Consider the following 14050-nt stretch of genomic DNA (forward strand, 5'->3'; position numbering starts at 1 on the left):
CAATTGGATTGGAGCAGAAGCTGTGTTCCACTCTCCAGAAGTCTTAAGATCCTGTGGCGGGTGTTGTGGGTAGCTGGCGAGTGTCAGCCGACTCTGCGCCCTAGCTACTCCGGTGCTTTTCTGACCGGAAGAGGCTTGTGGCCCTATGTAGGCCGGATTTCTCCGATTTTTTTTTTCTTAACTGATTTAGAAGACACAAGATGATTGTACAATGTAATAGTCATTATGTTATTGGGTTTGTAACATAAAAAATATCACAATAATAGCACAAAGAGGAATGAATAAATGGAAATACATTAAAATTTCTATATTTTACCAGAATGGAATTACTATTAATATAAAATAAAAGATAACAAGTTAGGATGCATGCTGTAGTCCCTAAGCTATTCAAATAACTAAAATGTACCCAAAACATCCTCAAGGGACTGAATTGACTTGCTGAAAAGCCTGTTTGACGCTCCTTCAGTCTCAGATGCCCTTGTGGAGAGAGGCGTTATTCACACCCATCTGAAAGACGCAAGCTGAGGCATAGAGAGTGTGCATGTGCTAAGAAAGTCAAAGATGGAAGTTTTACCTAGAAGTTAAGCCCTTGCCTCGAACCCAGCATGCCACACCCAGTATGTCACATAGCACATGGTGGCCATCCAGGGCATCCTGTAAAGACTGTAACCAGGAGACATCAAGTTTCCTCTCCCACAGTCTTCAGGCCTCTGTCACAGGCACTGAGTCCTGAGCAGAGAGCAGAGAAAACATGCTAACCCCCTTGATTCCCCCCAGTGCCTCGGGGACACGGCACAGCAACAGAATAGCACTTTTCTTTCCCTCCGATTGGAGCTAAATTCTCCGTGCCTTTAAACGGAGGCACCAGACCCACTGGTAACATTTTTTTTTCCATCATTGAAACATGTTTAATTTATTTCAATCTTTTGGGGGAGGATTTCAAAAGCTAAGAGTTAGTGATTTGACTTTCCTGTGTTGCTTGGCTCTAATCTTCTGTGAAATGTAATCTCAAAAGAAAAAAACAGCAAAACAAAAACAAATCCTCCAGCTGTTAGGTGGCCTTTTGGCATACTGGTTAACATAAGCCCCAAATCACATGGTAGCACATATACAAGGCAAGCTGAGGACCAAACACTCATGTGGAGATCATGGGACCAAAGGTCTAAGGAGGAAACTTCACTTACCAGACTTCTTAGGCCTAGAGGGTGAGCTGGCCTTTTGTGTAATAAATCACTTATGGACTTCTTGGCTTAAAGAAGTAATCACTATTTTTATTTTTTTGATGATTCTGTGGGTTGGGTTGTCGAGGCTTCATAGGCCTAGTCTTTTTGATCCATGTAATTTTGACTGGACCTGCAAACATCTGAAGGTTCCATCCATCAGGCTGGAATGCCCGTGCTCAGTGGGTCATTCACACAACTACATGTTGATGTGACCTGTTGACCAGGAGTTCAGCTAGAACCATTGATCAGTGAGCTTCATTTCTTCCATGCATCTTGGGCATCTCACAATAGAGCAGCTGGGTTCTTGGAGCACGCTGAGAGCAGAAGTTCCAAGAGGGAGCAAGCAGGACTCTCCATCTTTCAAAGGCAGAAGCTCAAAGGTAAATACCAACCTGGAGTGATGCTTCACCACATTATGTTGGTAGACAGTCATAGGGTCATCTTGGACTTAAGAGGAGGGAACACGAAATTCAGGTTTTAATGTGAGGAGCATCTTTAGCCTATTTAATGAGGAGAAACACTGTAACTCTCTTTGGAGAAGAGTTGCCTGCCACACTGTAGTCCAGCCACCAGCAGAAGCTCTGACCAACTGGTTGTGCTTATGAGGAACATGAGGATTCATAGAGATGTGACAGCATGCTCTGAACCAGGATGATTGTAGACAGAGGCTCCCCATAGCTCACCAAACAGAGATGAGTGGGGGGAAGGGCAGATGTGGAGAGGCACGTTTGGTGCATTCTTGGTCATCTTGGTGGCTTTACGAAAGGAATCTGTGAGAGCAATTGTCAGTCCCGACAGCTTCCTGCCTCCCTCGCTGCCTTGGAGTCTCCTTCACTCTTCAGAGCTTTACGATGTGGAAAGCTTCAGGAGCCTCCTGTTTTCATCAGGTCTTTGGAGAGACTGCCACATGTTGGGGACATCTTAGAGCCATGTGTTCTGTGGGACCTGCTCTCTTCACAATTGCTTTATCTGGAGCAGGAGCCAGACTGCAGGATGTTCTGAAACCCGTGAAGTGAAGACATACTTGTCATGTGAATCCCATTTTAGCTAGCGTTGTGAGGATTCTGGCATGCCAAGAGCCAGATCTTCTTATAGCGCATGCTCAGAGGTAATGCTTACTGTTCCTGGGACCCCACAACAAGCTGTGAACCTCTGATTCAACTGCATGTGTAAAAGGGATATGGTGTGTATTGCTAAGCCACCATTCAGCAACTGAGCTACAGACTCTCCAGGCACAAGAAGAAAGGTGAACCCTACATTTGTAGGTAGAATCTGAGCTGGGAGGCTCCTGGCATTATTCAGAAGGGACATGTTGGCAAAGGTGAGTATAAAGAAGATCAGAGACAACTTTCTCCCAGGGTTGTATTCTATTAGGGACAAAAGATACAGGAAAGAGGGGCATTGTTTTGCCTAGCTGTAATCTTAGGATGTGAAATACTGGGATAGGAGTTTTGGATCACCTGATCTACATTGTGAGACCACATCTTAGATAGATGGTTGGAGAGAAAGAGAGAGAGAGAGAGAGAGAGAGAGAGAGAGAGAGAGAGAGAGAGAGAGAGAGAGAGAGAGAGAGAGAGAGAGAGAGAGAAGTCTTTCATTGTGACCGTTCAATTGGAGATGTGTCCTGCTTGTGAGGTCTGGCATGTTGAGAATCTTCCTTTAAACTCTCAAATGCTCAGGGCCCACACATATCTGTTCCAATATGTCAAACACACAGTACATACTCCACAGATCTTTACATCAGTTAGGGAAAGCCAAGAAATATATTCTAAGTAGCTATGTAAAGAATAGAGTCTAAGACATGTCATCGCAGTTTAGAAATAGCTTGACATTGTATGTGACCAAACTCTTATTGCAGAAGCCCAACTCATTCATTCATTCATTCATTCATTCATTCATTCATTCATTCATTCAATAAATATATAATGCATTTCAATTATGTGCCACATATTTTTAGGGGCTGAGGATCTGGTAGTGAAGTCTAACTATGGATGCTGCCCTCACTGTGAGTATCACAGAGAAGGGCTGATAATAGCCAAGTCAATAAAAGATAATGTAACTGCAGTGCTTAAAGTTGGACAGCCTGCAAAGGCCTCCTTGTGGTGATTTTTTTTTTTTGTTTTGTTTTGTTTTTTTTTTTTTTTTTTTTTTGTTTATCTTTTTTTTTTTTTTTTTTATATTTTTATTACATATTTTCCTCAATTACATTTCCAATACTATCCCAAAAGTCCCCCATAGCGCCCCCCACTTCCCTACCCACCCATTCCCATTCTTTTGGCCCTGGCATTCCCCTATATTGGGGCATATAAAGTTTGCAAGTCCAATGGGCCTCTCTTTCCATTGATGGCTGACTAGGCCATCTTTCGATACATATGCAGCTAGAGACAAGAGCTCCGGGGTTCTAGTTTGTACATCATGTTGTTACAACAATACGGTTGCAGATCCCTTTAGCTCCTTGGGTACTTACTCTAGCTTCTCCATTGGGAGCCCTGTGATACATCCAATAGCTGACTGTGAACATCCACTCCTGTGTTTGCTAGGCCCCGGCATCGTCTCACAAGAGACAGCTATATTTGGGTCCTTTCAGCAAAATCTTGCTAGTGTATGCAATGGTGTCAGCGTTTAGAAGTTGATTATGGGATGGATCCCTGGATACGGCAGTCTCTAAATGGTCCATCCTTTCATCACCGCTACGAACTTTGTCTCTGTAACTCCTTCCCTGGGTGTTTTGTTCCCAATTCTGAGAAGGTGCACAGTGTCCACACTTTGGTCTTCATTCTTCTTGAGTTTCATGCGTTTAGCAAATTGTATCTTAAATCTTGGGTATCCTAAGTTTTGGGCTAATATCCACTTATCAGTGAATACATATTGTGTGAGTTCTTTTGTGATTGTGTTACTTCACTCAAGATGATGCCCTCCAGGTCCATCCATTTGGCTAGGAATTTCATAAATTCATTCTTTTTAATAGCTGAGTAGTACTCCATTGTGTAAATGTACCATAATTTCTGTATCCATTCCTCTGTTGAGGGACATCTGGGTTCTTTCCAGCTTCTGGCTATTATAAATAGGGCTGCTATGAACATAGTGGAACATGTGTCCTTTTTACCGGTTGGGACATCTTCTGGATATATGCCCAGGAGAGGTATTGCTGGATCCTCCGGTAGTACTATGTCCAATTTTCTGAGGAACCGCCAGACTGATTTCCAGAGTGGTTGTACAAGCTTGCAATCCCACCAACAATGGAGGAGTGTTCCTCTTTCTCCACATCCTCGCCAGCAACTGCTGTCACCTGAATTTTTGTTCTTAGCCATTCTGACTGGTGTGAGGTGGAATCTCAGGGTTGTTTTGATTTGCATTTCCCTGATGATTAAGGATGTTGAACATTTTTTCAGGTGTTTCTCTGCCATTCGGTATTCCTCAGGCGAGAATTCTTTGTTCAGTTCTGAGCCCCATTTTTTAATGGGGTTATTTGACTTTCTGGAGTCCACCTTCTTGAGTTCTTTATATATATTGGATATTAGTCCCTTATCTGATTTAGGATAGGTGAAGATCCTTTCCCAATCTGTTGGTGGTTTTTTTGTCTTATTGATGGTGTCTTTAGCCTTGCAGAAGCTTTGTAGTTTCATGAGGTCCCACTTGTCAATTCTCGATCTTACAGCACAAGCCATTACTGTTCTATTCAGGAATTTTTCCCCTGTGCCCATATCTTCAAGGCTTTTCCCCACTTTCTCCTCTATAAGTTTCAGTGTCTCTGGTTTTATGTGAAGTTCCTTGATCCACTTAGACTTGACCTTAGTACAAGGAGATAGGAATGGATCGATTCGCATTCTTCTACATGTTAACAACCAGTTGTGCCAGCACCATTTGTTGAAAATGCTGTCTTTCTTCCACTGGATGTTTTTAGCTCCCTTGTCGAAGATCAAGTGACCGTAGGTGTGTGGGTTCATTTCTGGGTCTTCAATTCTATTCCATTGGTCTATTTGTCTGTCACTATACCAGTACCATGCAGTTTTTATCACAATTGCTCTGTAGTAGAGCTTTAGGTCCGGCATGGTGATTCCACCAGAGGTTCTTTTATCCTTGAGAAGAGTTTTTGCTATCCTAGGTTTTTTGTTATTCCAGATGAATTTGCAGATTGCACTTTCTAATTCGTTGAAGAATTCATTTGGAATTTTGATGGGGATTGCATTGAATCTGTAGATTGCTTTTGGCAAGATAGCCATTTTTACAATGTTGATCCTGCCAATCCATGAGCATGGGAGATCTTTCCATCTTCTGAGATCTTCTATAATTTCTTTCTTCAGAGACTCGAAGTTTTTATTATACAGATCTTTCACTTCCTTAGTTAGAGTCACGCCAAGATATTTTATATTATTTGTGACTATTGAGAAGGGTGTTGTTTCCCTAATTTCTTTCTCAGCCTGTTTATTCTTTGTGTAGAGAAAGGCCATTGATTTGTTTGAGTTAATTTTATATCCAGCTACTTCACCGAAGCTGTTTATCAGGCTTAGGAGTTCTCTGGTGGAATTTTTAGGGTCACTTATATATACTATCATATCATCTGCAAAAAGTGATATTTTGACTTCATCTTTTCCAATTTGTATCCCTTTGATCTCCTTTTGTTGTCGAATTGCTCTGGCTAGGACTTCAAGTACAATGTTGAATAGGTATGGAGAAAGTGGACAGCCTTGTCTAGTCCCTGATTTTAGAGGGATTGCTTCAAGCTTCTGACCATTTACTTTGATGTTGGCTACTGGTTTGCTGTAGATTGCTTTTATCATGTTTAGGTATGGGCCTTGAATTCCTGATCTTTCCAAGACTTTTATCATGAATGGGTGTTGGATCTTGTCAAATGCTTTTTCCGCATCTAACGAGATGACCATGTGGTTTTTGTCTTTGAGTTTGTTTATATACTGGATTACGTTGATGGATTTCCGTATATTGAACCATCCCTGCATCCCTGGGATGAAACCTACTTGGTCAGGATGGATGATTGTTTTGATGTGTTCTTGGATTCGGTTAGCAAGAATTTTATTGAGGATTTTTGCATCAATATTCATAAGGGATATTGGTCTGAAGTTTTCTATCTTTGTTGGGTCTTTTTGTGGTTTAGGTATCATAGTAATTGTGGCTTCATAGAATGAGTTGGGTAGAGTACCTTCTGTTTCTATTTTGTGGAATAGTTTGTGAAGAACTGGGATTAGATCTTCTTTGAAGGTCTGATAGAACTCTGCACTAAACCCATCTGGTCCTGGGCTTTTTTTGGTTGGGAGACTATTAATGACTGCTTCTATTTCTTTGGGGGATATAGGGCTGTTTAGATCATTAACCTGATCTTGATTCAACTTTGGTACCTGGTATCTGTCTAGGAACTTCTCCATTTCATCCAGGTTCTCCAGTTTTGTTGAGTATAGCCTTTGGTAGAAGGATCTGATGGTGTTTTGGATGTCTTCAGGATCTGTTGTTATGTCTCCTTTTTCATTTCTGATTTTGTTAATTAGGATGCTTTCCCTGTGCCCTCTAGTGAGTCTGGCTAAGGGTTTATCTATCTTGTTGATTTTCTCAAAGAACCAGCTCCTTGATTGGTTGATTCTTTGAATAGTTTTTCTTGTTTCCACTTGGTTGATTTCACCCCTGAGTTTGATTATTTCCTGCCGTCTACTCCTCTTGGGTGAATTTGCTTCCTTTTGTTCTAGTGCTTTTAGGTGTGTTGTCAAGCTGCTAATGTGTGCTCTTTCTAGTTTCCTTTTGGAGGCACTCAGAGCTATGAGTTTTCCTCTTAGAAATGCTTTCATTGCGTCCCATAAGTTTGGGTATGTTGTGGCTTCATTTTCATTGAACTCTAAAAAGTCCTTAATTTCTTTCTTTATTCCTTCCTTGACCAAGGTATCATTGAGAAGAGTGTTGTTCAGTTTCCACGTGAAGGTTGGCTTTCTATTATTTATTTTGTTATTGAAGATCAGCCTTAGTCCATGGTGATCTGATAGGATGCATGGGACAATTTCAATGTTTTTGTATCTGTTGAGTCCTGTTTTGTGCCCAATTACGTGGTCAATTTTGGAGAAGGTACCATGAGGTGCTGAGAAGAAGGTGTATCCTTTTGTTTTAGGGTAAAATGTTCTGTAGATATCTGCCAGATCCATTTGATCCATAACTTCTGTTAGTTTCACTGTGTCCCTGTTTAGTTTCTGTTTCCATGATCTGTCCATTGGTGAAAGTGGTGTGTTGAAGTCTCCCACTATTATTGTATGAGGTGCAATGTGTGCTTTGAGATTTACTAAAGTTTCTTTAATGAATGAGGCTGCCTTTGTATTTGGAGCATAGATATTCAGGATTGATAGTTCCTCTTGGAGGATTTTACCTTTGATGAGTATGAAGTGCCCCTCCCTGTCTTTTTTGATGACTTTGGGTTGGAAGTCAATCTTATCTGATATTAGAATGGCTACTCCAGCTTGTTTCTTCAGACCATTTGCTTGGAAAATTGTTTTCCAGCCTTTCATTCTGAGGTAGTGTCTATCTTTTTCTCTGAGATGAGTTTCTTGTAAGCAGCAAAATGTTGGGTCTTGTTTGTGTAGCCAGTTTGTTAGTCTATGTCTTTTTATCGGGGAGTTGAGTCCATTGATATTAAGAGATATTAAGGAAAAGTAATTGTTGTTTCCTGTTATTTTTGTTGTTAAAGTTGGCATTCTGTTCTTGTGGCTGTCTTCTTTTAGGTTTGTTGAGGGATTACCTTCTTGTTGTTTCTAGGGCGTGGTTCCTGTCCTTGTATTGTTTTTTTTCTGTTATTATCCTTTGAAGGGCTGGATTCGTGGAGAGATAATGTGTGAATTTGGCTTTGTCGTGGAATACTTTGGTTTCTCCATCTATGTTAATTGAGAGTTTGGCTGGGTATAGTAGCTTGGGCTGGAATTTGTGTTCTTTTAGTGTCTGTATAACATCTGTCCAGGATCTTCTAGCTTTCATAGTCTCTGGTGAAAAATCTGGTGTAATTCTGATAGGCTTGCCTTTATATGTTACTTGGCCTTTTTCTCTTACTGCTTTTAGTATTCTATCTTTATTTAGTGCATTTGTTGTTCTGATTATTATGTGTCGGGAGGTATTTCTTTTCTGGTCCAGCCTATTTGGAGTTCTGTAGGCTTCTTGTATGTTCATGGGCATCTCTTTCTTTAGATTTGGGAAGTTTTCTTCTATAATTTTGTTGAAGATGTTTGCTGGTCCTTTGAGTTGAAAATCTTCATTCTCATCCACTCCTATTATCCGTAGGTTTGGTCTTCTCATTGTGTCCTGTATTTCCTGGATGTTTTGAGTTAGGATCTTTTTGCATTTTCCATTTTCCTTGATTGTTGTGCCCATGTTCTCTATGGAATCTTCTGCACCTGAGATTCTCTCTTCCATCTCTTGTATTCTGTTGCTGATGCTTGCATCTATGGTTCCAGATTTCTTTCCTAGGGTTTCTATCTCCAGTGTTGCCTCATTTTGGGTTTTCTTTATTGTGTCTACTTCCCTTTTTAGGTCTAGTATGGTTTTGTTCATTTCCATCATCTGATTGGATGTGTTTTCCTGTTTCTCTTTAAGGACTTCTACCAGTTTGGTTGTGTTTTCCTGTTTTTCTTTAAGGACTTGTAACTCTTTAGCCATGTTCTCCTGTAGTTCTTTAAAGTCCTTCTTGATGTCCTCTACCATCATCATGAGATATGCTTTTAAATCCAGGTCTAGTTTTTCAGGTGTGTTGGGGTGCCCTGGACTGGGCGAAGTGGGAGTGCTGGGTCCTGATGATGGTGAGTGGTCTTGGTTTCTGTTAGGAAGATTCTTACCTTTACCTCTCGCCATCTGGTAATCTCTGGAGTTGTTATAGTTGTCTCTGTTCAGAGGTTGTTCTTCTGGGGATTCTGAGTATCCTCTGTCAGCAGACCTGTACAGACTAAGTTCGGCGGAGTCCCGGAGCCAAGATGGCGCTCCCTGCAGGGCAGGTCTCTGTCCTCCGACTGGGAGGGTGCCGGATGTCTGCGGCCCCAAAAGGGTGCTGCCTCAGCGGCTCTGTGGCTCCCGCCTGTCCCAGAAGCTGTCTGCCTCTGTGGTCCTCACTCTAACCTGTAGACTAAGTTCGGCGGAGTCCCGGAGCCAAGATGGCACTCTCTGCAGGGCAGGTCTCTGTCCTCCGGCTCCTTGTGGTGATTTTTAAAATTGATATCTGAATTTTAGGAAGTCAAAGTAGGTAGACATTTGTGGAGAGAACATCCCAGGATGCAGAGAGTGTGAATGGGCTCAAGGAATAAGTGAGCTGTGGGTGTGGTGGGTTGGTATGCTCACCCTTGTTTAGGCCCCTGCCTAAACATATTGAATGGCATCTACCCAGGTGTAGAACAACGGTATGTGGTTTTCTAGAAAAATGCTGTATGGTTTCAGAGGCTAGGTCATTGAAAGGAGTAGTTTCTGCCTGGCTCACTCTCTTTGGCAAAGTCAGGTCTCTCGAGCAACTTTCTGGACCATGAACTGGGACCAACTGCATTCAAGCTAAGTGAATCTGAACATGAATGGAGACATAAACACCTTTGCCTGGGACATAGTCTGCAAGATTGTTTGAACATTAATTGAAAAATAACCATTATATCATGAAGAGAAGATCCTTGTTTCTGTGACTGTGACTATGTTTTATTATGAAATCAGGAAATTTCTGAGGTGTGGGCCAAATTTCCAAATAATATGAGAGCTGAACAGACAGCTCAGTAATTAGGAGTGTTAGCTGCCTTTAAGAGGATCTGAGTTTAGTCCCTGTTTGCCACATCATGTGGCTCAGAACAGCCTGTAACTCCACCTCTGGGGATCCAATACCCTCTTCTAGCCTCTGCAGATATCTGACCACATGCTCAAATACAACACACGCTCACACACACACACACACACACACACACACACACACACACACACACACACTCCACCCCCCACACTTTCTTTTAAAATGTTTTAAAAAGTAACGATGTGAAGATGTGATCCACAACAATACAGGCAGAAGCCCCAGAACAAACTTACCAGGCACATTAGAGCCAGCATTTCAAGTCTATATGTTAAGTGACTGTTGTGTGCAATTTGGTGACCAAATCAATAAGGTCTGGCCGTCTCTCACTGGACATTCTGGCTTAGCATCACCAAGATGGCTGGGATATAGTGACTGAGGGAAAAAGGGTCGTGAGATGCAGTCGGCACCACAGAGGCCCAGAGCCCAAATCACCTCAGACCATCCATGCTTAGGAGAGTTTATTTTGTACTAAGTGAGATGAGAAACCGTGGGTGGGAAATAATCTGTCATTTCAAAAAAAATAGTTGGACAAGTGCAAAGGGTGTTTATTAAGTTGCATAAATGAAAATTTCAGGACCAGCCATAACTTGATGCTAGTCTACAAACAATCCGTGGGCAATCTGTCTCTTACCATCACTAGTCTTGGAGGTTGGCTTCATGCCCAGGAGGCCTTTCTCTCTGGATCATGAGAAGATGCAGCACTATCTCTGAGTTTACACTATCCATAATTATAATTACTACAGCAGACACAGAGGGGGAGAGCGCAATATTTCTTTCTAGTGAAAAGAACTCTAATTGGCCTTGTCTGTGTCACAGAGCCTGTTTGGGCCAATTATTACATTGATGGTCATCCTAAAACACGAGGACCTCATGATTGACAGCTATGCCAGAGGCTCAGGGGATAAGGTAGGGAAAGAATACAAGTTGGCAGCACTCTGGGAGGCAGAGCCAGGCAGATATCTACAAGTTCAAGGCCAACCAAGACTACATAGTGAGACCCTATAACAAAGAAAGAGAGGAAGAGAAAACATGAATTAGTCAAAGACCATCATAGAAAACTAAAAATGGAGCCAGGTGTGGTAGCACACACCTTTAATCCCAGCACATGGGAGGCAGAGGCAATCAGATTTCTGAGTTCGAGGCCAGCCTGGTCTACAAAGTGAGTTCCAGGCCAGCCCAGGCTACATGGAGAAACCTTGTCTCGAAAAACAAAACAAAACAAAACAAAACAAAACAAAACAAAACAAACAAAACAAGAAAGAAAACTAAAAATGGAACCATGGTCATCCCTGTATTTGTTCCATTGAATGAATGACCAAGGGTCTTGGGAGGCCAGTTATTATGCACTTAGGTGTACCTACCAGTGCCCAGGAGGCCACCTATGTGGATAGTGTGTATCAAGATAAGAAGAGAGACCAACCAGTATGACTAACTCCATTCTGTGTAAGCACCACATGAAGACCTCTTCTCAGGGATCCTCAGACATATCCTCTACTAAGTAGGCATTGACACTATATTTTCCTTTTGTTCCAGGGATTTCTGGTGGCCTTGCAGTACGGCTTTGCCAGTAGAGAGGTACGTTTTCATGCTGCCATTTAGCTTCTCTTCTGGTGAGGTGGAGGCTGCAGTTCTATGCTCCCTACCGGTATTTGTTTGTGTGATTGGATGACTGCCATTGGCATGTACTGGGATAGATTTTTGTTGTGAGCATCTATCAGAGAGAACAGGAAGCAGATTAAACTCATGGCAAAAGGTGTTAGGAATGATGTGAGAGTCTCAGAACCCAGCCCTCGGTCTGTTGGAGACATGGTAGGATTCAAATGTGATGGAAGAGACAAGCATAGACTTTAGGGTCTCACAGTCTGCACCCAAACATTGACTGACTACTTAGAAGCTCTGTGGTTTAGTCATTTAGCTTCAGTGTTCTCATGGCAAAATGTGAATAACAGATGCTCAGCACAAAGCAAACACCGAACACTGGGGAGTTATGCTTTTATTATTTTTTAATTTAACTTTTATTGCATTCTGTTTTCTCTGTGTGCTATTTCGTTTTCTGCTACTGTAACAAACACTCGAGATAATCAACTTACAAAGACAGCAAAGCTTATTTGGCTTGTAGGTTCAGAGGTTTCAGTCAATGGTTGGTTACCTTTAGGCCTGTGGTGAGACAATTTATAATGAAGAGAACACACAGTGAAGTGAGCAAAGGAGGGGGAAGGAGGAGAAAAGGGGAGGGAGGGAGGGAGGGAGGGAGCCCATATTTCAATATCCTCTGCAGGAATAGCTCCTCCTCAATAATGTAACTTCCTTCCATTAGGCCTCACGTCTTAAAGGCCCTACCACCTCCCCATAGGGCCAAGGGCTGGAACCTAAAGCCTTCAGTGCAAGAGCCTTATCCAAAGCATGACACCTGGGGGAAGGTGTAAAGGGGTCAGTGGGATGGTGTTTTCAGAAGTCAGTGGCTTCCAGCCCCCTTTCCTCCTTCTCCTCCTCCCCTCCGAGTGCTGTCTCCTCCAGTAGAACATACCCCTGTCAGCAGCAAGCCCCCATTTCTGCTGTGCTCATTGCTGTTTCTGTGTCTCCACGTGGGAGCTCCTTTTCTGCCAGGCAGATCTCAGCCAAAGCACTGCAGTGCAAAGGCCCCTTCTGCACACTTCAGCTCAAGGTTCTGGGCTCCCATCAGAAGGCAGAAGGGAAAATGGTGGTGGAAGATTTTAAACTGGTTTTTTTTTCTAGGGCTAAACAATGTTTCATTCTATGAAATAAATATTCTGATAAGCAAAGGATAGGGAGTTGTTTTTATAGCTACAGAGTGAATGAGAGAAACAGAAATTAAGAAGAAAAGTGATTTTTTTTTTTTTGTAAGCCAGTGTCCTGATTGGGGTTTCTATTATTGCAATGAACCACAACCAAAAAGCAAGTTGTGGAGAAAACGGTTTATTTATCTTACACTTCCACATCATCAAAGCCAGTCAGGACAGCAAGTTAAACAGGGCAGGAACCTGGAGGCAGGAGCAGATGCAGAGGCTATGAATGGTGCTGCCTACTGGCTTGTTCCTCATGGCTTGCTCAGCCTGCTTTCGTACAGAACCCAGAACCACCAGCCTAGGCATGGCCCCACCTATTATGGTCTAAGTCCTCCTCCTTTAATCATTAAGTAAGAAAATACACTACAGGCTTACCTATAGCCTGATCTTATGGAGACATTTTCTTAATTAGAGTTCTCGCCTCTCAGATAATTTTAGCTTGTGTCAAGTTGACATGAAACTATCCAGCACAGACAGGCACAGGGATTTATGCAGAGAAGTGCTCAGTGAAATGAGATTACTCCAGGTGACCTTTTTGTAGAAGAGTTAAGGTAGAGGGGACCTTCGTTACCATGTAAGCTTTGGGAAATTTGCGGATAACGCTTTAGTTTGTTTTGGTAGAATAGAACCTGAGTATGGGTGACTCCATTTTGATTTTCAGCCCAGGAACTTAGACCTCCTCCAATGCTCATTTAACAGCCTTTACCCCAGTGCCCTACAGCTTTTGTCTCATAGTACCTTAGGTATCTGTTGTGCTCTGTGTCTTGCTTGTCTTTGTTCTGCTCTACCATCTAAAAGGTAAGACGGCCCCCAGTAGCTGCTCAATAAATATCTGCTAAGTGGCTATGTAAGCAATGACTCCAAGACAGTGACCCCACCTTTGTCTCACCTGGCAGGTGAAGGCAGAGCTGAGAAAGACCTGGGGCCGCTTCTTATTAGCTCGCCACTGGGGCTGCAGAGCCTGTGTCCTGGGGAAGAACTTCCGGTTCCTGGGGAAATGTTCCAAGAAGCTGTCGGAGGGAGATGGTGCCGAGACACTCCAGAAGCTGCAGTCTTCAGCGTTCGGCTCACACCTGACCGCTGGGACCCTGCGGGATCATGGGGCACAGCCTCACAGGGGCCGTGGAGCTTGGCCCCGGGCAAGCAGCCTGTCTGAGAGCAGCGAGGGAGACTTCACCCTGGCCAATACCATGGAGGAGATTCTGGAAGAGAGTGAGATCTAA

The 14050-nt window shown here is 42.7% G+C and overlaps 1 protein-coding gene across 1 annotated transcript in view; it reads left to right on the forward strand.

Annotated features, from left to right (window-relative positions):
- Positions 1-14050, forward strand: part of Glp2r (glucagon like peptide 2 receptor) — an 86426-nt gene extending 72376 nt beyond the window's left edge. The window contains exons 12-13 of the mRNA XM_021178184.3: positions 11554-11595; positions 13724-14050. Of these exons, the coding sequence (XP_021033843.3) occupies positions 11554-11595; positions 13724-14050 (369 nt within the window). The remainder of the gene's footprint in view (positions 1-11553; positions 11596-13723) is intronic.

This window comes from Mus caroli, unplaced genomic scaffold, assembly GCF_978045245.1.
Source record: "Mus caroli unplaced genomic scaffold, Mus_caroli_1 scaffold_13, whole genome shotgun sequence".
NCBI classification, from domain to species: Eukaryota; Metazoa; Chordata; class Mammalia; order Rodentia; family Muridae; genus Mus; species Mus caroli.